This window comes from Tursiops truncatus, chromosome 6 (assembly GCF_011762595.2).
Source record: "Tursiops truncatus isolate mTurTru1 chromosome 6, mTurTru1.mat.Y, whole genome shotgun sequence".
In the NCBI taxonomy this organism is placed as follows: domain Eukaryota; kingdom Metazoa; phylum Chordata; class Mammalia; order Artiodactyla; family Delphinidae; genus Tursiops; species Tursiops truncatus.
The window spans coordinates 113,536,380-113,562,640 of NC_047039.1; the positions used below are offsets into that span (position 1 = coordinate 113,536,380).

General features: G+C 61.0%; 1 protein-coding gene across 8 annotated transcripts in view; it reads right to left on the reverse strand.

Moving 5' to 3' along the window:
* Positions 1-26,261, reverse strand: part of ADAMTS13 (ADAM metallopeptidase with thrombospondin type 1 motif 13) — a 32,245-nt gene that overhangs the window by 5,203 nt on the left and 781 nt on the right. For 5 of the 8 annotated variants that reach the window (XR_012332762.1, XR_012332761.1, XM_073806779.1 and 2 more), the window contains 24 exons: positions 25,442-25,746; positions 25,004-25,070; positions 21,189-21,364; positions 19,205-19,288; positions 18,809-18,933; positions 18,541-18,687; positions 17,051-17,191; positions 16,296-16,458; positions 15,423-15,527; positions 14,387-14,538; positions 14,213-14,276; positions 11,659-11,785; positions 11,009-11,157; positions 10,537-10,657; positions 9,964-10,044; positions 8,810-8,991; positions 6,447-6,582; positions 6,236-6,365; positions 5,674-5,856; positions 4,614-4,794; positions 3,861-3,981; positions 2,828-2,957; positions 2,533-2,712; positions 1,520-1,702 (listed from right to left, as the gene is read on the reverse strand). Coding sequence is in view for 6 of the 8 variants with exons in the window: in XM_073806779.1 (XP_073662880.1) it covers positions 1,520-1,702; positions 2,533-2,712; positions 2,828-2,957; positions 3,861-3,981; positions 4,614-4,794; positions 5,674-5,856; positions 6,236-6,365; positions 6,447-6,582; positions 8,810-8,991; positions 9,964-10,044; positions 10,537-10,657; positions 11,009-11,157; positions 11,659-11,785; positions 14,213-14,276; positions 14,387-14,538; positions 15,423-15,527; positions 16,296-16,458; positions 17,051-17,191; positions 18,541-18,687; positions 18,809-18,933; positions 19,205-19,288; positions 21,189-21,364; positions 25,004-25,070; positions 25,442-25,540 (3,227 nt within the window). In the remaining 2 variants the exon portion in view is untranslated. The remainder of the gene's footprint in view (positions 1-1,519; positions 1,703-2,532; positions 2,713-2,827; positions 2,958-3,860; positions 3,982-4,613; positions 4,795-5,673; positions 5,857-6,235; positions 6,366-6,446; positions 6,583-8,809; positions 8,992-9,963; positions 10,045-10,536; positions 10,658-11,008; positions 11,158-11,658; positions 11,786-14,212; positions 14,277-14,386; positions 14,539-15,422; positions 15,528-16,295; positions 16,459-17,050; positions 17,192-18,540; positions 18,688-18,808; positions 18,934-19,204; positions 19,289-21,188; positions 21,365-25,003; positions 25,071-25,441; positions 25,747-26,261) is intronic. The other 3 variants (XM_073806781.1, XM_073806782.1, XM_073806784.1) reach the window with 3 other exon arrangements.

The following is a 26,261-nucleotide window of genomic DNA, read 5'->3' on the forward strand; positions in this document are numbered from 1 at the left end:
AACACGCCTCTGTGGGCCTGGCGCTGTTCTAGACTCCGGGATACGGCCGTGAACCAGACCAAGTCGGCCCCCTCGCCCCGGCCCACCGTGGAGCATATATGGTTCTCTGCCTCGTGACATCTGGGGCCCATGTATGGGTCTTTCTCGTGGGGGCCATCTGCACAGCGTAGGACGTTTAGCAGTACCCCTGGCCTCCACCCACTAGATGCCAGCGGCAGCACTCCCCACCCCCAGTTGTGACAATTAGAATGTCACAGGGGGGACTTCCCTGGCAGTCCAGTGGTTAAGACCGCACACTTCCAGTGTAGGGGATACGGGTTCGAGCCCTGGTTGGGGAACTAAGATTTCACATGCTGTGGGGCACAGCCAAAAAAAAACCAAGTCCCAGGAAGGACCCCCCGCCTCTCTGTTACGGCACCCTGAGCGGAGCCTGGGAAGGGATGTCCAGAGCAGACACATTCAGGCAGCGGGAAAGGAGGTGCAAATGCCCTGAATCAGAAGCACTGCCTGGAATGTTCCGGAACATCAAGGAGGCCAGTGTGGCCACAGTGACGTTCCGGGGTAACCAGAGCTCCTGTGCGTGTGAAACTCCCATTAAAAAAAATCCCAGACCTTTTCCAATATGATGTGGGAAAATAAACGGGGTGCACATTTAAGCACGGGCAGGGAAATCAAGCGACACGGGTGTGGATGGTGAGCGGATCACAAAGCTAGAGCGATGAAAACAGTTTGACTTGGGGGTGGGAATAGGTGGGGGAAGTAAAACAACAGAGCCTGGTAGGAGCCTCGACACAGACCCAACCCACACGAGAGTTTAAGATGCGATAAAGGGGGCACCTGGGGGGACGCAGCAAATGCTGTTGCTGGTCAGTGATTTGGAAAAGTAGTTTGCTCCCCGCCTTCGTGACTGACCCCAGGTAAATCACAGACGAGTTAAAGGTTTAAGGTAAATAAAGTCTTATCTGTAGTGGTGTATTTCTTTAAAACCAAGGAGACATATGAAGGAAACACGGAGATATGCTAGCATCTATTAAATCTGGTCGTGGGACAGGGGTGACTGTTACATTCTTTTCTGGATGCTTCTGTAGGATACAGAAGAGCACGGCATTATTTAAAATGCAAAATTACAAAGAAGAAACCACGGGAGAACTGTGAACAAGGCATGTGAATATCTGCCCTTCCCTCTCGGGCTCCAGCCTGTCCCCGGACCCTACTGGTGTGAGCTGTCTGTCCCCGAGGCTTTGGCGGTGCTGTGCCCCAGCTGGACCACTCTCAGGCTCCACTCAGATGCCGCCTCTTCCACTGGGAAGTGCCCCTGCCCTCCCCACCCCGTCACCCCCATTAGAACCAACAGCACTGCCTGAGTTTGCTGGAGTGTCTTCTCTGACACCGAGTGCAGCCTGCCGGGTGGTCCTGTTTCCTGTGCCACCGAGCTGCCCTTTAACCCCCACGGGCCTGGCCCGGCGTCGGCACAGGCCAGGAGTTCAGGCTGCCTACTGCACACCCTGGGGCTGCTGACCTGGGCGGGCAGGGCTCTGGGCTGCAGGCCTCCTGCTGCTCCGGGCGAGGCAGCCCCTGGCACTGGGTGTCCGGCAGGATCTCCTCGGCCTTGTCCTCCCCGTGGGCCCGGGCGCAGTACAGGATCCTCTGCGCGACTCCTCCCCCACAGGTCACGCTGCAGGCCGCCAGCTGGTACCGCCACCTGGGGCAAACCAGAGTCGGGGGGACCCCGAGGAGTGGGGGGCTTCCCCTCACTTCCCCAGACTGGAAAGGGCCTGGAAAGGTTCTCTCTCCAGGGGTCACTTCTACGTCTCCACTGAGAGGCTCAGCGCAGTGGACAGAGAATGTTCAGAAGCCCCCATTTTACAGAAGGGGAAGCTGAGGTCGCAGCTGGAGAAAGCCCGCACGCAGCCATGAAGACCCAACGCAGCCAAAAATAAATTTATTTTTTTAAAAAAAAGAAGGGGAAGCCGAGGGTGGACGTGTCCAAAAAGCAGTGGGGGGAGGGGCAGGGCACCCAAGGGGCCCTGCCGAGATGTCTGTCTCCAGTGGGAGTCCTAGCTCCATCATCACCTGAACCCCGCCCCTGCCGGCACTCCCAACCTTCCTTCCCACTGTGTTTGCCATGTCGCACCAACACCATCCAGCGTGAACTGTACGTCTCCCCCATCAATCTTATTTCTCATCTGTCTCTCCCTTGCCCCCAGCGTCTACTCCAGGAGGGCAGGGATGCGCGTCTGTCTTGTTCACTGCTGTGTCCCCTTGTGCCAGAACAGCACCTGGACATACTTAGTAGGTGCTCAGTAAAGAGCAAGTGATGAAAAAATGACCCATCAACCACCTGCGCCCTCAGCGTCCCAGATCCCGTGCGATGCACGTCACACACTTTAAAAGCCCTACAGTCTTCCGGGCACCAATACAATCCGCTCCTGCAGGTGAGGACGCCAAGGGTCACGAGCTTAACGGGAGGTGATGATGCCACCTCCAAGAATGCCCGCCTAGGACCACCTGTCTCCTTGGGAAGGGGCCCACCTGGCAGGGCAGGGCTCCGGGCTGCAGTTCTCGAGGGGCCTGGGCCGGGGCATCGGCCAGCACTTGGAATGAGGCAGGGAGACAAAGCGGCCTTGGTCCAACCTCACACAGCGGACAGCCAGTGGCACCTGCCCCCCTCCACAGGTCACGGGGCACGGTGCCAAGGCTCGGGTCTCCCACCTGTAGGAAGGAAAGGCCAGTGCTCCGTAGGTAGCCACAGCCAGGGTAAGACTCCTTCCTCCCTGGGGGACCCAGACTGCTGCCCCTCCGCACGGTCTCCCTCCCCCGGACTCACCAAGCCGGGCACGGGGCAGCCTGGCAGACCTCCTGCCGGCTCCCAGGCTTGCTTGCCAGGTCACACAGCTCTTCCCGGACGGGTGTCCTGAGGGCAGAGTCCATGCACACGAAACGCAGCTCCATCAGGCCTGCTGGGAGGAAGGAGGGACCCCGCGCCCCAAGAGGGGGGCTCAGCATGGACCATGGGTGCCCCACTCTGAAGAGCTCTAGCAGACGAGGCCCACGTGGATCTGAGTCTCGGCTCTTTCACTTAGCAGCTGTGTGACCTTGGACAAGTGACTTAACCTCTCTGAGCCTCAGGTTTTTCATCTAACGGTGCCTGACTTGGAGGACTATTTATAAAGATTTTTCAAGGGGAGCTATACAGTGCCTGGTGCATAGTAGGGGCTCAAAAGTGGTAACTGCTCTTATAACTTCAGGGGCATTATAACAGTTGCTATATGAAAATCTGTTACTGTGTTTATCACCAACATGTTATTAGGACCGTGTCCTTGCATCTCTCTGCAAAAGTATCCTCAAAAGAAATCTCTGGCCTCAATTCTAAACATGCTGGAGTTTACCTGAGCAAGTGATTAGGGGTTTAGTTTGCTTATTTATTTATTTACTTATTTACTTATGCCACACAGCTTGTGGGATTTTAGTTCCCTGACCAGGGATTGAATCCGGGCCATGGCAGTGAAAGTGCTGAGTCCTAACCCCTGGACCGCCAGGGAGTTCCCAGGGTTTTAGTTGAAAACACCGTGTATCTTAAAATTAATTTTGTTTCTCTGGGTTGGCCTCCAGGAAGCTCAGAGCTAAGTTTGGGCCCATCTTAGACCTTAAGAATACACTCTTGGGTGTCAATACGGCCAGGTTTTATCATCACTTCCTACCTTCCAGCCGGTCAGTGAGCACATTCGTGTGGCTGTCCGTACTTGGCCCCGATCTCCTTGCTTATAATGTCATGTTCTTGTGTAGCTGGATTTTTTTGTAAGCCACCTCAAATGCTTTTTTTAGAATTAGCTGACCCTCAGGGGCGTTGGGGTCCTCACCTTGACCACAGGAGACGGAGCACGGTCCCGCCAAGGGAGTCCACACGTGTGTGGCATGAGCCTCTGGCCTGGCACTGCCCGCTGGGGATGCAGCATTCTCCCCTGGAGACGGGGCATCTGACTGCAGAGGGCAAGCAGCAAGGTGGTGGGTCTGGGCTTCCCATCTCCACACCTCTGGGCACCTGGCCCTCCACTCCCACCTACCCCAATCTCTTCAGGAGAGAACAGAAGTGGTTACCAGCACCCTAAAGGCCTCGCCTCCCCGCTGCTCCTTTCCCAGGAAGCCTGCTTCCTGGCCTCCAGGGGATGCCCTCACCACACGCCCCACCTTGGCCTCTGCGTCAGCATCAGTGGTCAGTGTGGGGCACAACCGCGCTGGGGCTCTGGAGCCAGAGTTGCAGGCACGCTTGACCCTGCCGTCCCCACCAGCCGGGGGCGGGGCACGGGGATAGGATCGGCCGGCACCCTTGTCCGAAAGTAACATCACCCAGCCTGAGCCCATGGACGCAGGCAGGAGCGTGGCAGCGTCTCTCTGCGCAGCAGACAACTGACAGCATTCCATCAGGGTCTGCATTGCTCAGCCTGCTTGCCAGCGGGAAGGGGCCTGCCCAGCAGCTCTGAGATCTGTCTCTAGGGTTGTCCTCTGCCCAGGGCCTCCCGAGGACAGCAGCCCTACACAGGGCAGTCTTCTAGCACCGGCAGGAGGCCAGTGGTAACCAGTGCTCTCCATTCTCCAGTGCCCAGGATACTCACATGGCCCCAGCCCGGAGGACATGACACCTCGATACAGGGCTCAAGGGCAGGCGGCTTCTCGTCTGCGGAGCAGGGCCCAGCAGTTGCTGGCGCCCCCATGCCATCTGCCCCCTGCACACACGTCGTGTTCTGCACGGCCGGATCTGTTCCACAGGCCGACGAGCACGCATCCGGCATCTCCCTGAGGACGGCACAAGACAGCCATTAGGCCCTGCCTCTGCTCCTGGGGCGGAGAGGTAGGGAACCTGCTCCCCCATACCCAAGAGCCCAAAGGGGGATCCCCGCCGAAAGGCAGAAGCCAGGGGCCTTTCCCTGAAGCCTGGATGAACGGCTGCTGGCCCTCCACTCGGCACCCAGGGTGCAATGACACCGGCCCTGACCCTCCCGCCTTCCAGAGGCAAAGGTGGGCCTCCAACCAGACAACCTAGCAGGTGCTGGGAAACAGGGGCCAGATGCAGTCGATCACCAGTTCAGGGACAGCAAATGCATCTCCCGTGGCAGCCTTGAGAGGTGGCGGCTGCTTGGAGTGTTGTGTTGAGAAGGATTCTGAGGCACGATTGGCCCCCAGGAGGAAAGAGTGGTGACTGCTACGTCTGCCACGGATGCGGGGCGTGTGGGGGAAGACGCCCAGAGCCACGTGTGGACCACCAGTGACCTAGGCCACCTCCCTCCCCACTGGACAATACTGGGGCCCGGAGAGGGAGGGGACTTGCCCGGGCCACCCAGGCAGTTAGCGGCAAATCAGAATGATACGCCTCTATCAGCTGGGACACTGTGGAAATGACAATAGCAGTGACAAAGTGACATGTATTGCTTTACATCCGTGGTTTTGCTTGATCCTCGCAGCCCTCCACGAGCAGAGACTTGGAAGTTCAGAGGCGGAAATGGCCAGTCCAGGGCCTCCGGGATAGGAGGTGATTCCAAGGTCGGCACTCACCCAGGGTGGTGGGACTTGGCCAGAGGCCTCAGGAAAAGGGGACACTCAGAAGGGGCAGGGCTCAGCTCAGGGATAAGCCCTGCCAGGGAGACTCTGCCTGGACCTGCCTGGATCCGTGCTCACCTCCGGGGGCAGGGCTGGGGATTGCAGGTCTCCACGGCCGCTGGCTGCTGGGCCAGCGCTCTGCACCGGGAGTAGGGCACCGTCCTCAGGAGGCCGCCCTGGGCCTCCACGCAGCGCACCACCCGCTCCCGCAGGCCCCCTCCGCAGGAGGCACTGCATGGGCCGAAGTCTCCGGCCGCCCAGCTGAGGAGAGGAACAGAGCATCGGGCCCCTGGCCGGGTCCCCAGGCTGGCTCAGGGGCGGGGGCGGGAGGCTGGCAGGTCTGTCTAGCCGAGTCACTTCCCAGGCCTGGCTTGGGCCCACTGTCCCTTCAGGTACCTGGACACCGCGCAGGTACAGGCAGCCCAGCCCTCCACCTCTCCAGGTGTCCCCAAGCTGCACCTGAGCCTGGGGACCACTGTCTAAAAGTGCCTGTGGGCGGCTGCCCCAGCCCTGCCCCCAACAGGGACGGCTCTGTGCCTAGCCCTGTGCTCCTGCCAGGGGGTGGGCCCCTCCCGCAGCCTCCCAGGCGGGGCGGTCACCCCCCTGGAGCGGTGAGCGCCTGAGCCCCAGGCACACTCACGACGGGGCACAGGGTACGGAGGTACATGACTCGGACCACGCCGCCGGCTGCCGGCTCCCTGCGCACCGGGCAGCCTCCACCCACTCGTTCGCTGCCTGGTCCCGACAGCTGTGGGTCACCCAGCGCAGCCCTGCGGGGAGAGAGGGGGGCTAGACCACCTCCGTGCGGGGAGCAAACCAGGCTTTCAGGCGAGCCCTGCCCCGGGCCTCACCTGCCCCACAGCTCACCGAGCAGGCCCCCCGCACGGGAGCCCACGCCCAGGCCGGCCGACGCTTGGGCTGGAAGTAGGTGAAGGTGATGTCTGGGCGGGCGAGGCTGCCATACTCCTCACCGTAGCGCCTGTAAACCTGCACGAGACACACGGAGAGCCGGGGCCAGTCCAGCGGGCTGTCTGAGGGCCACTGTCACGGCCACCTCCTCCGGGAAGCCTTCGATATTTCATTCCTCCATCTCTATACTCTTTCCCTCGGCAAGCCATCACCGACACTGACCCCACGCCACGCTTCGAGGACGGCCCGGTGACCAGGACGCTGCCCCAGGCTCACAGTGGGGTGGGGGAGGGTGGGCTGGTGGTAGGTGTGGGGATAGAGGTTCGCACAGGGGATTATGGGAGCACGAAGAAGGTGCTGAGGTTGACCAGGGTGCGGGGAGGCGTGGAGGCGGGTGAAGGGGTGTTCCAGCAGAGGGGAGCCCAGCCCCAGCCTGGTGTGAGACCAGCACAGCTCGGGCTTCTGCAGCAGGAGATGAGACCCAGAGGTGGGCAGGAAGGGGCTGGATCAGGGGCCCTGTAGCTGTCTGGCAGCTTGGCCTCGAGCCTGAGGACACAGAGAGTTAAGGAAGAGTGTCCAGCAGGGAGCCTGGGTCTGTCCGTACTTCAGGAGGGTCACTGGGTCCTGTGAGGGGCCAGTCTGGTGGGCAGAGGCCAGGAGGACGCCCCCAAGTTTCCAGCATCTACTCCCACAACACCTCATCTGGCCACCCGTCACAGTCCTCTGCTAAAATGCGGGTTCTTGGCACACACACACCCCACAGCAGGTCCTGGTTGAGTGTCTCTGAGAGGGGCCCCGGAATCTGTATTTTTTATCCTCACCGCAAAGGATGACAACAGAGCTGCTTGACACCCAGCCCTTGGAACAGCGTTCCCAGGGGCGGGGAGGTGGGTGAACTGGGCCACGTGGGGAGGTGGGGAAGTGGTTAACTGTTCACTGGTGGGGCTCGCTCTGGCCTGGCCTGGACTTCTGGGGGAGCCCCTGCTGCCTCCCCAGCCGTGGGAGCAGAGGGTGGGGCTGCTAGACCAAAGTGAGGGGCCGTGGAGACTTGGACTCCCCCACAAAGGCTGTCAAGGGCTATTTCAACGTCCACTACTTCCCGTCCTCCCTCCAGCACCTTCCTCAGCAAAGCACACGAGGCGCCGCTTGCAGACGAGGTTACAGCGTGCGGGACACACCCAAGCACAGCCGGGGCTCCCAAAGAAACAGCGAGAACCCACATGCACCCAGAGCTGCCCCTGGGCCAGGGCCTGCCGCCCACGCTGCCCGCCCACGACCCCAGGAGGCGGGACTGCCATCTGGCCCCCACTCTGCAGATGAAGATCTGGGGAACCCAGCATCCCCGCCAGAGGACAGCGAAGCGCGGGAAGGGGATATTCAGGCTCCAGTTCCGGCCCTCACAGTGCCCGCCCCTTTGTCCCGGAACTTCTGGGTGTCTCATGCCCGCTGCTAGGATGGGGCCTTGGGCACTTGGAGAGGCGAGTCCGCACGCACTTATGCAGGCTGGCCACCCTCCGTGTGCACGTGTGGGGCACCAGACAGTCTGCCAAGCGCTTGCTGTGCGTCGTTTTGAAGAAAAAACAAACGCATCTTCACGTCACGTAGGTCGGCTTAGTCTCATTTTGCAGACGGGGAAACTGAGGCTCAGAAAATTAAGTCTTTTGTCCAAGTTTCTGCAGAGCCAGGATCTGAACTCTGGGCTGAGTCCCTAGCCTGGGCTCTTGACCCCTGGGTCACCCTGCTTCCAGCTCTCGGGCTGCCTCTGCTCCTCTTGCATTAGATGCCCCCACGGTGGGTCTCTAATCTGGGCACTGGCCCAACCAGCCTCCCCCACGGTCTCGTGCCCCCCACCCTCCTTCGTCCGGGTCTGACGTAGCCCGACCCCAACTCCGCCCTACACAGACCCCCAGCAGCTCCCCAGGCCCCCAGGAGGAAGCCTGAACTCCTCACACGGCCAGCAAGGCCCCTCCAGGTCTGCCTGGCCCTCCAGCCTCCTCACCTGGAGGGTCCCCTTCCTCCCTCCCTCCTAAGCACCTCTCCTGGGCACGCACTGCTCGCTCAAGACACTCCCCTCCCTGCTCGGCCTGCAGCGTCAGCTCATCTCAGACCTCGGCAGCACAGCCCCTGTCCCGGGAAGCCCCCGACCCCTGCACAGGGCTCTCCCTCTGACCCACTCCCAGCACGCCAGAACTCCCGTGGGCTCTGAGCACGGGGACCCCAGGCCCCCCGGCGGCCGCCGAGAGAATGAAGAGGTGTGCGTCTGAGCTGACGGACCAGGGGACGCCAGGGGGAGGCCCCCGGTCACCTGGATCTCCATGTCGTCCTGGGTGGGGCCCTGGATGCGGATCTCCTCCAGGCGGGGCAGCCGGTCCTCAGTCAGGGTCACTTTGTACTGGATGCGGCTGTCCTCCAGGAGGGAGGGGTAGGTGGTGCTGGGAGAGATGCTCGCATTTCCGGCCACGACGTAGCGCCCACGGATCCTCACTGCTGTTGGGGGAGGGGCCATCAGCACCACAGAGAACCCCCACCTCCCACCGTGGGAGCCAGCACCGCGCCCCTCACAGACAGGTCCTGTTTAAGGAAAGGTGACAACTGGGCCAACGGGGCATGACTTCCACGGCCGCACCTGCCACTCCCGCCCCAGGATCCCCAGCCTTCCCGGGGAGCAGGTCCTCCTGGTATCCCACGCTCTGAACAGGGTGTCTGACCACGGGAGGCTCCCCACGCGGTGACTCTGTGCCTCTTCCTGGAACCTGGTGAGTGCCGTGGACCTGCTCCCTCACCAAGTGCACTCACACCCCACTCTACGGGGGCTCAAGGACCCCAGGGTAAGCACCCCACCCCAGATTCCAAGGTCAGGACAGGGCGCCCCCTGGAAATAAAGCCCCACAGTGGCGTTAAGTAAAGAGGTCAGCCTTGCCCAGAGACAGGTCTGACCTGCGCCCTGTGTCTGACCTGACCCAGACCGTCTTTGTTTAGGGTGGGAGCTGGCCACACCAGAAAGACCAAACACATGACTTAGGGTGGCGGCCTTGAGTCACCAAGCCTCCGCCAACCTGAAGACTGAGATCGTCCAGGGGGCGATCAATCCATCCCCCAATCGTGTCTACATAACGGAGCCCCATAGCACCTGGACCCTGAGCTCAGGAGAGCTCCCAGAGTAGGCGGTACACCGTGCGTGTGGTCACTTTTGAGCTGGACACGGCGCCCTCCCTGACGCTGCCCTAGCATCTCTTCCTTTGGCTGCTTTTATTTTGTATCCTTCCCCTGTAATAAGCTGTAACGGTGAGCGTAACAGCTCTCAGAGTTCTGGGAGTCCTCCCAGCGAATCGTCCAACGGACGGCAGCTGGGGGAGCACCCGAACTTGCAGGTGGCATCAGAAGTGACGGCACGTTGGGGCTGCGCCCTCGACCTTCACGGTCTGGTTAACTCCTGTGGGCGTCCTCTGGCCAACTCACCCAGGTGCGTGAAGAGAGGCCTGTGGTTGATGACGTATATGCTGGTCAGGTTGGGGGTAATGGTCAGGAATGTGACATACTCTAGGAGGAAGCGGGGGGGGGAGGGGTGGTCTCAGGTCACTTAGGTCACAGTCAAAGGGAGCAGATTTCAGCGCCAGAGGGAGGTGGGACTCAACTCCTCGACTGACTTTGCAAAAGACCTGACCTGTTCTATAAATGGATCAAAGTCAAGGATTTTCCGAGCATAAGGTCCCTCCTGCTAAGAGTCCTTGAGCAGGAGAGGAGAGGACAGCCCACCACAGATTTCCCAACGTCTGTATTTTTTCTGCACCACAGGTACACGGAGCAACCGTTACCGATGTGCCGCAACCCCAGCAGGGGCCTCATCACCAAAAGCTGAGCCTCATGGGGAGGCTGGCAGAGAGGAACGCGGAGGCTGAGGCCGCTAAGAGGGCCCAGGGCTGAGCCAGAGTGCGGGCCCCGCCACCCAGGCAGCCGGCACCCAGGCTCTGGGCTGTGGGGTTTCTTGGAGGCTGGGGGGAACCGGCCCTTCACCCCCAGGGAGGGCCCTACCTCTGGCTCTCCCGGCCGTGAAAGAGCCGTTCTGAAGACGGCACGTGCTGTTGTCCCCGCCACACACCTGGCACACATCTCGCACCTGCCCGGAGGCCATCCTGCCGTCACAGCCAAACATCTGAGCAAAGGAGAGTGGCAGGTGAGACCCGGGTGACGTCATGGGACGGTGCTGGCCCACTGACACCCACAGCTCTGAGGTTCACACAACCAAATGGGGCATTTCTGCAGCTTCTGACATCTGTGCAGGAGGCAAGCTGAAATGACTTGTCCAAGGTCACAGCAAGGCTCTTGACCCCAAGCTCGGCCCTGTATCCCAGCATCACCCAGTGCAGACTCTACTGCAGCTTCACGGGGGCAGCACCCCCCAGACCTGACCCCTCGAAGGCCCCTTAGCATCTTGGTTTCTGATGCGAGAGGCCTCGGGGCCACAGTGGATAGAAGGGCACCTCCACTGCCCGAGCACGCCTACCTTGCAGCTGCCCGACACGCACAGGCTCAGGGTCCCATCCTCCTGAGGGCTGCTTGGCACACACCGTGTCCCATCCAGGAAACTGTCCCCACGCCTCACAATGAAGCTCTCGCCAATGGCCCGGCACAGATATCTACACAGAGCGTCCCCTGGGAAAGCAGAAGGACAAGAAACCCGGATGGGAGGGTGGCAGGGAGCAGGGAGGGCAGTGACCCTGTGAAACACGATCCAGGTGGGCCCTCACCGACCCCCGAGCGCCATCCCGCTTCGCTCTCTGCATTTGAGGCCAGGTTTCTATTTCCCACCTGTCCTGCCTCCTGAGGCAGTAATCACACGGCGATGTAATAAAAGTTACTGAATTACGAGCCAGGGAGCACGCTCGGGGCTTCCCCTGTGCCATCTCACTGACTCCTGCCAGCAATGCTGGCAGCAAGCTACGCCTCTTACCTCCATTTTGCAGATGGGGAAACCGAGACTCAGAGATGAGAAGTCGTGGCCTAACCTGCTAGCCAGGGTGGGAGGCGTGACATGTCTGATGCAGGGCCGAAGCCTGCTCTCAACAGCATCAGAGGGATGGTGGGTCTCCCCCAACGACTCTCCCTGCCCCGGGGTCTCAGGCCTGGCTCGCCCCGGCACCCCCCGGGACCCACCTCGACTGTACTGCTCGGCCGTGCCCCAGCGGTAGAAGGAGGTGCTGCCCGGGGAGAGGCGCAGGGGCTCCCCGTTGGTCTGCGCGCACTGCTCCGACATGAACTCCAGCTGGGTCTTCTCGCAGGCCTGGTGGAAGGAGGCAGAGGACGGGCACAGGAGGGAACGGGGCAGGGGGCCCGGAGCAGGGGGCTCAGGCAGGGAACCCTCGCCCCGGGAGACAGCAAGGCCCCCGGCAGTGCGAGGGCCAAGACGTGGGCTGGAGCCCAGCTCCTGGCTGCACCTCAGTTCCCTGCTCTGTAAAGTGGGGATGTCGAGTCTTCCTCCGCTGATGGGGGCCTACCACCCAGCAACGCAGAGGAAAGCCAGGCAAACAGCACTGCGGGCGGGCGGGAGGCCCCAACTTCAGAAAACGGGGCTGAGTATGTGTATTCGCTATGTCTGCACCTCCAGAGGCAGGTAATTGGAAAAGTCACAGGAGTCAAGAGCAAAGGGCTTCCGCACAAGAACCTCCGCGGGCGGGCGTCCTGGCCTTTTTTGCACTGGAGTCAAGAGGAAAAGAATCCGAGTGGCCCTGCCGAGCAGGTGCGGGGACCACGGCTGCCCTCCTTGCAGGCCTGGCCCTCCCCCACCCCAGGCAAGGACTCCTTTCTCCTGGTCTGGGGAGGCCTCGGAGTCTGCCTGGAGAAGGTGGGGGCGGGGGGGGGGGAGGGAGGGTCTCAACACGTGCAGATCTTGAGTCAAGGCCAGAGGAATCACTCCACGCCTTCACACCCACTCTGATGGCCGTGTGGGAAACACAGGTAAGTGCTGGAGAGGGTGTGGAGAAATTGGACGCCTCGCACGTTGCTGGTGGGGAGGCCAAATGGTTCAGCTGCTATGGGAAATGGCTCAGAGGTTCCTCAAGGACTTAAACGTAGAATCCCCATGGGATCTGGCAATTCCGCTTTGAGGTGTACACCCGAAAGAGTGAAAAGCTGGCGCTCAAAAAATCCACGGGGCTTCCCTGGGGGCGCAGTGGTTGAGTCCGCCTGCCGATGCAGGGGACACAGGTTCGTGCCCCGGTCCGGGAGGATCCCACGTGCCGCGGAGCGGCTGGGCCCGTGAGCCATGGCCTCTGAGCCTGCGCGTCCGGAGCCTGGCCTCTGTAGCAGGAGAGGCCACAACAGTGAGAGGCCCGCGTACCGCAAAAAAAAAAAAAAAGTCCACGTACGCACATATTCATTAGCGGCACTATTCCCAACAACCAAAGACGGAAACAGCCCCAATGTACGGACAAATGGACAATGGATGAACAGATGAGCGAGATGTGGTCCATCCATCCAGTGGAATACTATTCAGCCATAAAAAGGAGTGAAGTTCTGGATGGGAGGGAGGTTCTAGAGGGAGGGGATATATGTATACGTATAGTTGATTCACTGTGTTGTACGGCAGAAACTAATACAACATTGTAAAGCAACCATAACCCAACAAAAAAATAAGAAAATATAAGAAGAAAAGAATAGGGACTTCCCTGGTGGCGCAGTGGTTGAGAGTCTGCCTGCCAATGCAGGGGACACGGGTTCGAGCCCTGGTCCGGGAAGATCCCATATGCCGCGGAGCAACTAAGCCCGTGAGCCACGAGTACTGAGTCTGTGCTCTAGAGCCCACGAGCCACAACTACTGAGCCCGCGAGCCACAACTACTGAAGCCCGCGTGCCTAGAGCCCGTGCTCTGCAACGAGAGAAGCCACCGCAATGAGAAGCCCATGCACCGCGGCGAAGAGTAGCCCCCGCTCGCCGCAACTAGAGAAAGCCTGCACGCAGCAACAAAGACCCAACGCAGCCAAAAATAAATAAATAAAGTAAATAAATTTATAAAAAATAAATAAGAATAAACCGTAAAAAAAGAAAAAGGAGTGAAGCTCTGATACATGGTACATGGCTGAACCTCGAAAACAACACGGTGAGTGAGAGAAGCCAGCCGCAAAAAGTCACATATCGTATGATTCCACTTATATGAAATGTCCAGCGTAGGTAAATCCACAGAGGTAGAAAGTAGGCTGCTGGTTGGCGGGCGCTGGGAGAGGCGGCACGGGAGCGGCTGCTTGATGGGCACGGGGTTCTACTCTGGGGTGACGGAAATGGTTTGGAACTCGATGGAGGTGGTGGTTGCATGATATTGTGAATGTACTTCGTGCTCCTGAACTACACAGTTTCAGATGGTTGATTTTATGCTAGGTGAAATTCACCTGAACTTATAACTAAAAGAATCGCCCATGCTCTCGCGGTAGTGGACTTGGCTGCCGGAGAGGAGGGTCGTTCTCAGCGCAGAAACGGGCAGCCCTGCAGGGCAGTGGCATCCAGGGAGGGAGGGGGACTCTTCAGGGCGGCTGCTTTCAGGGGTGGGACCCTCCCGGTGAATGCACAGTGGTCCCAGGGCAGGTATTAATAGCATCACCTTCACTCTCAAAACGCCGTATGTGAACCACAAGTGACAGCCGCCCTGGCCCTTGGGCTCCTCCGGACCCAGTGCTGCCAACGGCACCCCCTCACCCTGCCCGGGAAGCAGGCCTACCTGGCTGTTGCACATCTCGGCCTGGAGGTCAGCACCTACGCACGCACGCCCCCCAAAGGCAGGTCTGAAAATGCCCACGAGACACGGGTGAGAGGAGGGTGACCCCCAGCCCCCCGCCAGGGAACGCGGAGCAGCCACCCCCCTGACCCACAGACAGAGCCCTCCACGCGGCACCTGGGGTTGTTGCACTGCCGTCTCCTGGTGACCACACCTCCTCCGCAGGAGCGGGAGCAAGGACTGGCCCGACCCCAGCTAGACCAGTGCCCGTGCACCGCCCCCACGGGGGCCAGCTCCGCCAGGGAGCGGCAGTGCCCCTTGGAGCACCACTGCAAGAGAAGGACGGAACCACGTTCTACACCCAGAGCATCCCACACCCACAGGACCGCACACCCAGGGCATCCCACACCCACAGGTGCCCACACCCAGGGCATCCCACACCCACAGGACCCCACACCCAGGGCATCCCACACCCACAGGTGCCCACACCCAGGGCATCCCACACCCACAGGACCCCACACCCAGGGCATCCCACACCCACAGGTACACCCCCCACAAACACACGCACACACACGCACTGGACCCCCATCCGGCTCTGGAGCCAGGGCTAAATAGAAGAGGGCAGAGCCCCTCCCGCAGGACAGGGACTGGAGGAAGGGCTGGCCATGCAGGGCAGAAGGGAGGGCAGGGGCACTGGGCCGGGAGCAGGACGTCAGGTGACCGCTGCAGGCCGGCAGGGGGCGGGGGGGTGGTCACGCAGCCACGGGAAAACTTTGCCTCCTCTGGGTGGCGGGCGACAACCCAATCCCTGTCTCCAGGCAGCCACACCGGGCCCAGGGTGGCCGTCCCTCAAGCGCCGGCTCTCTCTGGAACAGCGAGGAGGTTGACGGGGCAGGCCAGATGCCCCGCCCGCCCCGGCAGAGTCAGGCGCAAGCCTTCGCCGTTAGCTGTTATGAACCGCCTGCAGAGGGCAAGGCGAGCACTGCGTGCACGCAGGCATCCTGCTGCCCACCTGTCCTGACGGGACCCAGAACAGCTCCAGGGCCCTAAGCCCCTGCTTCCTGAGGTCCTCCTGTCTCCCACCCCAGGGTGAGGGCTGCAGGCTCAGGTCTGCGTGAGCGTGTGTGAGCGTGCACACACGCACACGCGCGCGCACACACACACACACACACACACACACACGCTCACACGCTCCTCCAGTCCCCGCTCTGACCTTCCCCGCGCCACACTCTGTCCCATCCAGGACAGGAATAAGGAGGCGGCTACAGCTGCTTTGGTCCAGGGGGTCTGTGTGGCAGGAGAGAGCCTGGCACATGTCCTAAGAGGGGAGACAGATGGCCAGCCGAGGGGCCACCAGGGCCTGGGGGTCAGTGTCCGGCCATCACTGCCCCTCCCAGACCGCAGCACACAGTGACACAGCCAGCTCCCTGGGCAGTGGTGGGGGGAGAGGACAGCCGCGGAGGACTCCTCCACCAGGACAGGGACAGTGCCCAGGGCCCACAGAAATGTTTTCATCTCTTTTAAAACCAGGAGAAAAAAGATGACCTTCTAGATCAGAAAGACTATGCTAATATGTAACATTAACACTGCATTTATAACGACACACGTAAAGTTCTATATCTCACGAAAACACTAAGATATAATTCCTAATGTTTTACGAGGGGGAAGGGGCTCACCAAGGCGAAAGTGCCTGCAAGTCCTGTGCGGTCCTGGGAAGGGGGTCTGCCTGCCCCCCTTCAGCTCCCCTCCCACTGCCAGCTCCCACCCCGGCCGTAGGGTTCAGCTCAGAGGTCACTTCCTCTGTGAAGCCCTCCAGCTCCCATCGGGTGGGAAGCCCTCGGTAACTGCCTAGGTAGGATCAAGGTCCACGGGCTCGGGGGCCCTATCGGGACCAGCTCTACCTAATTTGTGGGGCCTCGTCAAGAGGAAAACGTGGGCACCTTTGTTCAAAAGTTGAGAATTTCGAGCGGCACCGGACAGTCTGGGCCAGTGGGGTCTCACAGCGCGCAGGGGGCAGGAGCGGATAGAGGGATGCGGAGGGGCGGGGGGCGGGGGAGCGGTGCGCATCACCCACTGCTGGACTCACTAGGTGCTCCCTGCGGAAGGTGCAGGCGACCGCCGTCGGGCCGAAAGCGACGCGGCACTGCTCGTCGGCGCCGTAGTACAGGCCGGGGTGCGCCTCGGAAGGGCGCCCCGCGGGCTGGGACTGCGGCCCCGGCGAGTCCCACACGCAGCGCGCCCGTCCTGCGCTGCGACAAGGCCGCGGCTCAGGCCCGGGGCGGACAGCAGGTGGGCGCGGGATGGAGTAGGCGCGGGAAGCGGGGGCGTTTAAAGCGGCGGGTTCGGGTGGGCGAGGATGGGCGTTCTCAGCCCGTGTGCCCCACCAAGAGCTGACCCTGGGCTAGGACAAGGCTCGAGCCTAGGGGAGGAGAGGGGATGGAGGGGCAGATGCAGGGGGCGGGGGAGGGTGGAGAAGTGGGTCTGCGAGGGGATGGAAGTGGACAGGGGAGAACCGAGCGGTGGCCACAGGGGCGGGAGGCGATGGAAAGGAGGGAGGTGGCGCGCGGGCGGGATGGGCGCGGCCAGAGGGATGGGCTGGCGGGGGCGGGGCGGGGGCAGAGATGGAGGGGTGGACGCCGCGAGGAGGTGAGGGCGGGAGGGGTGGGCAGAGGCGGGATGTAGGAGTGCCTCCTGAGACGTGCTGGGAGCCCGTGGAGAGGTGGGCGCGGGGACGCCACGGAAGTGGGCACAGGGTTGAGGGCAGATGGAGGGGTGGGTCCGGGCACGGGAAGGAGGGGCGCTCGGGGAAGGGCGGTGCCGGGGGGCGGGGGGTGCAGCTACCTGAGCAGACTCAGCAGCTGCCGGCGGCTGCAGGGGGACCACGCCGGGCCCCCGCGGGCGGGCGCGGCGCCGTCGGAAGCCATCACGTGGCCGCTGGGCCCGCAGCCGCTGCCCGGCGCGCCGTCGTGCTCCAGGCCGAAGCTGCGGAGGCGGCGGCGCTGAGGCCGGCGGTGGCCAGGGTCCCCCCACCCTCGCAGGGGTCGCCCTGACCCCGCCACCAGCTAACCCGGCGGTGGGCCGCGTCGCTCAGGCGCCCAGCCTCAGTTTCCCTCCCGAGGGAGCGCTGGGCCGGCCCGGTGGCCCCCGCCTCTTTTGGCTAATACATATCAAAAGGCTTGAAAAATGTGCAGGCCAGACTCATCCGCGGTGTTCTGAGCGTGGGAGGCCATGGCTCGAGGGCCTTTGGGGCTCTACTGCTGACAGCTTTCTTGACCTGGGGGCGGCTCGGTGTGTGAAAAGCACCAACTGAATGTGTACTGGTGACGTGAAAAGGTCGGACCTCTGGCCAAAGTTTCTGCTCCCAGTGGAAGGCAATGGTTTTCAATTCCTCTTTCTCCTCCAAACAAGATAGATGGAGGAATTGTGATGGGTGGTGGGCCAGATGGGTGAGAGGTCAGACGGAGGTGCAGAGCTGAGAGCGAAGGTGCGCACCGTGGGCTGCTGTGGGGGTAGGAGCCCCAGCCTTGCCCGTGGAGGTGGGTGTGGGAACCCCTCAGCACTCTCGGGGGGGGGGGCGAAAGGCCTGCGGGTGGGAGCGGGGCTGGTGGGCAAGGAAGTTAGACACCCACTTTTCACTTCAGGAGTCTCTGTACTCTGAATTTTTACAGCAAGCAGGTATATACTTTCATAATTAAAAGGCTAAAAATCAAAAAGGAAAGAAACCCTCCACTCCGGGTGAATAATACATAGCAGCACAGATTTGCCCGCAGAATGTATAGCAATCGTAGCAGGAAGAGTCTGGAAACAACCTAAATATCTAACAAGAGGGGAGAATTAAGTAAATTCTGGTGCGTACGAAAAAAACCAATATATGTTTTAAGAGAATGTTTGGGAGAAATGTTTGGGATATATTGTTACATAAAAAAGCAGTTAACCAATATACAGCATACTCCCAAATTTACAAATAAAATATTATGTGTGTGTGTGTAAAGAAAAGATGGACGTTTTCTCTAAGTGGTGGGATTTGGGATAATTTTTGCAGCTGGCTTTTCCTTTACCTGAATTTCCTACAAAAATTACTTTTTAGCTCCTAAGTTTGTTTTCCTCGTATTTTGAAAAAAAATTTTTTTTTCTTTTAATGCTTCCGTAATGAAGAAATATCAGATTTCCCAGCCCTTGCCCCCGCCCACCCTCCCTAGTCCGTTGGGGTCAAGAGTACAGGCTCCTCCAGCTGGCTCTTCTAGGGACCACTGCCAGCCACGACCTCCCCTCCTGGGGGCCCAGGTCACGTCCTTGTCCGGAGCTTGGGGACAGGGGTTGGGGCCTCTTACCTGTGCCCAATCTCATGGGCGATGGTGACCCCCAGATCGAAGCCGGTATCCTCAATGATAAGGCAGCTCCAGGAGGGGGAGCAGACGCCACCCAGCTGGGTGACCCCCCGAACCTGCCGGTTCCCATCAGGCAATTCCAGGTCAAACCTCAGGAGGAGAGAACAGCTAGCTGGGCAGTGCTAAGGTGCCCGCCCACCACCGGGCTACCTTTGCAGAGAGTGGGAGCAGCTCCCCGGCAGGCTGGCACGCCAGTGGGGAGCTCGGCTACCTGGTGATGTAGAGGACCAGGTCAGCATGGGCGGGATCCGTGTCATCCTCAGGGTTGACCGTCCTGCTCCACTCACAGACGCTCAGCAGGGATGCGGTGATGTTGGCTGTGATATTCGGAGCATCCTGAGGGACCGGGAACAGAGCGCACATTCAGGGCATCCACCCCAAGCAGGGCGCGGGCCACCGCTGCCACCTCAGTCCTCATAACAACCCTATTACTGTCCCATGTTACAGATGATGAGACTGACGCTCAGCAGTGCTGCGTGCCAGGGCAGAGCCGGAATTCAGGTCCAGGCCCGGCTGGCGGGAAGCCCTGCCACCACCCCCACGGCTCTGTGCGCATCCGCAGGCGGAAACCGGTTTCCCAGTGACGGGGGTCCAGCTCAGCGCCTACCTCGGGCTGCGTCAGGATGACCGTCTTCACCAGGTGCACTCGGAACTGAGCTCCCAGGGATGGGTCCCTAAGCAGCTCTGACCCCTGTGGAAGGGCGGGCGGGAGAGGTGATACGTGTGCGTGGGCACTGCTGACTTCCAGGGGCCCGGGGCGGGGGTGGGGGTGGGGTTGCCTGGAGAGGATGCTTCATCAGCAGGGAGGGCACCCGAAATGCTAGTTCTTGGGCCTGGGAGCCAGCCATAGAGACAGTCAGAAGGAAGGTTAGCCGACACAGAGAAACCCCAAAACAACGGGATGCGAGTAACTGCCATTAGTCTAGAACGTTCCTTTCAAACACTGCTTCTCTCGGACTGCATTTACCTTGTCCTTTCTCATCTGTCCAACTGCCTGAAACACCTCTCTCACCTCTGCTCGCTTAAACTGCTCATTTCCACGGGGCAGCCCCACCGTGAGCCCTTTCCCGGGCACCCGAATGAGAAGGCTCCCCCCACCAGGCTCCCAGCTCTCCCAGTACATCTGCCGAGACGCTGATTGTGGTCGACTTGCACTGCAGCTGCTTGCACCAGCTTGTCCTCTAAATGAGACGTGGCGCCCGAGAGGACGTGGTACCACCGGCCTCAGCTGACCTGAGTCTGAACCAGGCTCCGCCCCTTCCTACCTGTACGCTCGGGATCCCGTCTACTAAGCTCAGGACCCCAGTTTCCTCACCTGTAAAATGGAGAGAAAGCCTTCCATGGTTGTTGGCAGACTTAGGAACAGTGCGGCTGGCATGAGGTGGGTGCCCAGTCATGCCACTGGCCATTACCACGACTGACACCATCTGGGCAGGAGCCAGGCTGCAATCTACCACCTGACCATCCTTGGCCCTCATAAAACATGTTGAATGACCACAGGGAGTGTGGTTCGATTACCAAATTTCAGCATATTCGAGGTGGGGGGACCCCCAAAACTTGAAAACAGTAGCCTTCAAGTGACCTAGAGGGAATATTTTCCACCTCTGGAGTCGGCAGGTGGAAACCCAAGCAGGCTTGTCCTGGACTTGAGCCAGCTTTTCCAGGGGTCCGGCTGCATGGGTGTGGCCTCTGGGACCCAGACTCCCTCCAGGGAGCGAGGCCCAGAGAACACATGGGAAAGGAGAGGTGTCGGAGGGCCTGGGGCTCTGAGATTGGGGGACCTTTTCCTTCTGTCCGGAATAGCTGGGCATACCTGAGGCCGGGGACAAGATGGTACTAAGGACCCCACGTTCTAGGATGGCTGCCTGCCCTCCGGGGCCAACTTACCGGGGGGGCAATGCCGGCCCTGCCGCTGCCGGCGGTGATATTAATCTCCTGACGTTATGGAAGCCTACCTGGCCGCCTTAGAACACGTGTATGTGTGTTTCACGTGTGAATGCGCTCGTGGCCGGGCACAGCCCGTCAGGCTGAATGTGTCATCAGGTGCTGCAGTCACCTGTTTCTGTGCTGCCTCTTTTTCTCTGAGGTAATGGTTAGTGGGAGCTGTGCTTCCTGCCCCACCATTACCCCTAGAAGCCAAGGAAGGGGAGGCCTGCGGACATGGGGGGACCCACAAGAAGGGCGCTGGGAGAGCCTGCTGCCGCCGGGGCAGTGCTGGCCGACAAGCCCACGGATCAAAGGGACGTGGGGGGAGAGGCCAGGCTTGAGGGTCCCCGGGCGAAGGGACCCAAGTAGCAAGAGGCTGGGGGTTGCACTCCCCAGTGGGGTAAGGGAGAGAGATCACACCCCTCCCCACCCCAGGGCCCCGAGCCCCAAGCGTGACCCCAGCCTCAGGTTCGTACTGAGCTCAGCCCCCGAGACGAGACAGCTCACTGGCGCTCTGCACAAGCCCCGGGCGCAGGGCGCTGTGTCCAGAGGCTCCTGAGGACGGGCTGGCTGTGGTCTCTGAGGACAGCCACCGCCCCCCCGGAACCCTGAGCCTCGCCGGGTCAGCGCCGCCCACAGAGCCCGCTGCCCACGCGAGCACTCACCATGTTGAGGTTGGTGAGCACGTAGCGCTCCGTGTCCTCCCGGTGAGCCCGGTGCACGTCGGGGCCCACGGCCACCAGCAGCTCCAGGTGCAGGAGGCTCCTGGCAGCCTGTCTCCTCAGGCGAGGGGCAGGAGGACGGCCTGGTGGGGCGGGGGGCAGGGCCGAGAGCCAGGGTCCTAGAGAGCAGGTGAGATGTGGCTTTGACCTCGCGGCCTCCATGGCCAGGCCCCTCCATCACCCCGCACTCCTGGGCTTGGGGATGCGCCGCGCTTACTGTGGGGATTAGGGCGTGGATGGGCCGACCCTCGCTTTCTCACAGGGCGTGTGGGGAGCCAGAGAGGGCCCGTCTCCCGGCACAGGGAGACTGAGGGAGCGGTTCCTCCTTTTTGTTTTTTAATCACTAATTGGCTAAGCATTTGGTTTATTTATTTGTTTATATATTTATTGAGGCAGAGTTGATTTTCAATGTTGTGTTAGTTTCAGGTGTACAGCAAAGTGATTCAGTTATACATATACGTATATTCTTTTTCAGATTCTTTTCCCTTATAGGTTATTACAAAATCTTTTTTTTTTTTTTTTTCCTCCATGCTGCACAGCTTGCGGGATTCTCGTTCCCCGCCCGGGGATCGACCCCGCACTACATGCATTGGGAGCGCACAGTCTTAACCACTGGACTGCCAGGGAAGTCCAAGGTTATTACAAAATCTTGAGTATAGTTCCCCGTGCTATACAGTAGGACCTTGTTGGTTATCTATTTCATATACAGTAGGGTGTATCTGTTAATCCCAAACTCCTAATTTATCCTTCCCCCCTCCCCCTTTGGTAACCATAGCTAGTTTTCTATGTTGACTGAGCAGTTCTGCCCTGGCCCTCCTGGAGCCGGGCTCTCAGCACCCCGGTTTCACGCCCTTGGACACCCACCAACTCATCTGGGGCATCCTGGTCCTCCCAGCTCTTCGGGAGGAAACACTCTCAGAGGGTGAGAGGTCCCGAGCTCTCGCATGTCATGCACGTTGTGACCGTTAGAACTGACAGCTCAGCCAGCTTACGGGGGAGAGGCGGCCGGCTCTTGGGAGGATGGCCGTCCCAGGTGGAGACGTGTCATTCCAGCCCTCGGGCCCAGATCCCATTGCTGCCTGGGCATTCGGGGCAGCACAAGACCAGGAGACATCAGCTGCTGTGTGGCTTTTATGTCCTTCTGGCCACCCCAAAGCCCCATGCTGGGCGCACACTGGAGTAGGGGGTCACCCCGAGATGGCAAGAAGAGCCCAGGACCACACCCCGCTTGCAGCCGGGCGCAGCCTGAGGAAGGCGTGAGCGGGCGTGCTGGCGGCAGAGCCGGCCTGGTCCTGCCCACGCCCTGGAGCCGTCCTGGAGGCCTGCGGCCGCCACCTCCCATCTCTGGGCCTCTGGATTCCCGTCTGCAGCATCGGATCTACCAGGAACCGCTGACCTCGGCCCGCCCGAGGCTCCACGCGCACGTCTGTGAACACGCTTTGTAAACTGTGAATGGCTGTTCAGAGGCGGGAGGTCTACCTGCCCACCAAGCAGACGGCCTGGGGCCACGGCTGGTGGCCACGTGTTCTCCTGGCCTGCCCCGTGAGCTGGGCACTCCCCTGCGTGCTAACAAAGGTGGCTGGTGGAGCTGGGCCCAGGCATCAGGAGAGCTGGTCCCTCCTGCAGAGCTGTCCTGGACACAGCTCCACCCTCCCTCTCTCAGGAGCTGTACCTGGAACCGTGGGTGCCCTGGGGGCGGGCCTGTGGAGCAGGTGGGGCTGGGCACCACCCCAGGGAGGCACCAGCTCCCGGTGCCACCTCCTCAACGGCTGGATATAGAACCCGTCTGCACCCACCAGGATGTCGCCCTCCTGGAGGAGACAGAGCTGCCTGGTGCACACAGCCCCATCCCCCATGCAGGGCCCTCACAGCACCAGGCATGGACTTGCCCCCTCCGAGGGCTCCTGCCCAAGTCCAAGGTCCGAGAGCCCATCTGTGTGGAACAGCGGGGGAGCCATGCCCTCTGTGGGCTGCGCTCGCTGCCCACCACCTGCTGCCAGGGCCCCAGCCACGCTTCCAGTCCCCGTCACGCACAAGGCCTCCCGGCCCCAGTCTGCAGGGCCTGGTAAGGATCCTGGCGGGGCCCCACGTGTGCAAGAATGGAGGGGTCTTGAGGGACCAGCTAGGCCTGCACTAATGAACAGCACTGCCTGTCACCAGATGGGCCCTGAGCGGCATCTGTTCCAACCCAGGCTGGGCCTCCTGACCCCGGAATGGGGCGGGGAGGCGGGTGGTTGTGACGTAAACGGCTCTGGCTCGTTCAGTGGTGCATCGTGGCAACGCGCGGCAATCCCCAAAGATACCCAAAAGGCCACTGCTGCTGCCGTCACCACTCCTTTCTTTCTTAATCTTTCCTTTCTTTCTTTCTTTCTTTTTTTTTTTTTTTTTGGCCTCACAGCTTGTGGGATCTTAGTTCCCCGACTGGGGATCGAACCCGGACCCCCATTGTGAAAGCGTCAGGTCCTAACCACTGGACCACCTGGGAAGTCCCATCAGTGACGACGCTGACGTCCAGGGAGTGCCTGGCCCAAGGTCGCCTGTACTAAGGCGCAGAGCTGGAGTCTGAGCTCAGAGGTCTGACTGCAAAGCCCACCCTCTCTCCGTTCCCTGTTCCCCGGGCTTGCCGCCTGCTAGCTGGGTGGCCTTGGGAAACTCAGCTGGCTTTTCTGAGCCTCCGAGGAACAGGCCCCCATGGCGTCAGAGTCTGGCTAAGTGGTGTTGCGCTCACGTTTGGCTGTGCAGCGGGGGCTCGGAGGCATCTCTGCCCCACTGGGGTCCCCACGGCACAACCTCCCCCTGCTGCCGGCCTGGGCGCCCACTCACCACACAGCCCAAGCAGAAGGTGAGCCTGGACGCTGCGCCTGGGGGCAGCAGGGCAAGGCCTCCCGCGAGGCAGGGGTGGGGGGCCCCCAGCAGCTGGAGGGAGGCATTGACCACCCGCTCGCTGGTGAAGGAGGTGGCAAGGAGGCCCAGAAGAGCCGTCCCAGGGCTGCCAGGGAGCAGCTCGGGGCCCTGCAGGGCAGCCCCCCGCGCCCGTCCTCGGCCTCATGCTCGGGCTCACGGACGCATGTGAGCGGGGCCACGTCGAATCGGGGCGCTGCGGGAGATGGGAGGCCCCTCACCCCCCCCTGCTCGGCCCTCCAGCACAGCTCCCCCTGCCCGCAGCACAACCCCAGCCATCGCTCAGCGTGCATCTGGCCCCGACCACAGAGAAGGCAGGCACGAGTGATACCCCTAATTCCCTCCGCTCTGCCCACTAGCCCACCCTGCCTCTGGTCCCCACCTGCCTTTGGCTCACCGATGGCCCTACTTGGAAAGGCGGCTGGCACCATGGAGAAGTCCACAGACACGGCCCACGAGCGACAGGAAAAGGCTTTGGCTGGAGCTTGGCCCAGCGCCCTTCTTGTGTCTCACAGAAAAGATAAATGTTTACATCCTGGCCAGAAACTGCAAGAGTTCCTGACAGTCAGTCAGCCCAAAGGGAGGCCCAGGGTTGGAAGAGACCAGCTAATTAGTGCCCGTTCCCTTGAGATACTGAGCAGAATCCCAGGGTCACAACCCCAGCCCGGCCCAGGACACCCAGACCAGTCTTTATCGACTTGGCAGGAAGTAACAGAACTAATTAACGGGGTGACAGCAGCAGCTCTGACTTCCTCTCAGCGGAGCCACTGAAAAGCCAAGGTCCCTGACCCAAGGGTGAGATGCCCCCTGCAGGCTCTGAGAAACTCCCCTCGCAAGGAAGACGCCAGGACAAGTACCTTCGGAGGCAACATCAGGGCCAAAGTAAGCAGTCACTTCCTCTGGCTCCAAAGCCTGAAGAAACTGCTGTGGGAGAAAGGATGAGTGAGGGAGGACGAGGGAGAAGGAGGTGTGGGAGAGGAGCAGGCGGGGGGGGTGGGGGTGGGGGGGAGAAGGGGCCCAGGATGGAGAGGGGGCCCAGGATGGAGAGGAGGCAAGCCACTCACACCGCCTAGCCGGGTCTGCCCCTCAACAGGTGGGTGGACAGTACCGAGGCCAACTCCCTCTCCAGTGAGCCCACTTCAGCCCCTGAACCCCAAGTTCGGATTTCCTCCCACTTGGCCCAAGGGCTGTCGGGCAGCCGCTTCTCCCCCAGGGACCCGCCCTCAGCACCCAGCGGAGCCCAGATTCCCAGCTCTCGGGGCTCCCCCAGCACCGCAGCCCTCGGGTCCACCCACCTGCCGGAAATCAGGGAGTCCCCAGCAGCCCAGGAGGACGAGGGGCACAGAGATGAGAATTGCCCGCACACATCTCCCCTGGAGGCGAAGCTCACTCATCCTCCCAGGAAGGGAGAGCGACTGCAATCTGGCCGGCGTGGAATGCGACAGACCCGCTGGGCTGGATGATGAGGCTGTGTTTACTCGTGAGCGCTTCCTCCCAGGGCAGGGGCCGAGGGGCTGGGCGGCCTGCAGGCTCCTCCCGCCGCCGCCCGGCCTTGGGCTGGGCTGGGCCTTGGCTCAGAGCACAGCCACCGGTCCTGCGCCTGGGAGCACAGAGCGGGGGTGGGATTCATCTCCCATCTGTGTGACTGTGCCTCCCGGCTGGCTGAGGCACCATCACACCTGCTTCCTATGGACACCCTGCTTTCCATGACCTGTTCCCGCTCTCCTGTCCTCATTCCCTCCCTCTCAGCTATTGCCTGCTCTGTGCCTGTAGCCGACGGCTGCCCACAGAACCGGGACGGTGGCACCAGCCCTCTGCCTGCCTCCCCAGCCATCCCCACACTGCTCACAGACCTTCAGCCACTGCCCCCCCCAGCCTGCTTTCCGTTCCTCAAATACGCCCAGTGCTTTGCTGCTCTAGTTTCAGCTCAAATGTCACCTCCCTCGTGGCACCATCTAAGTGGCCCCCCAGGGAAAGGTGTCACATTTAGAAAATAAAAATTAGGACAGCAGCGAAACTTGAATTTCAGGTAAACGATGCTTTTTTTGGGGGGGGGGTTAAGTATGCCCCCAAATTGCAGCTAATATACGGGACATTTTTATACTCAAAATTATT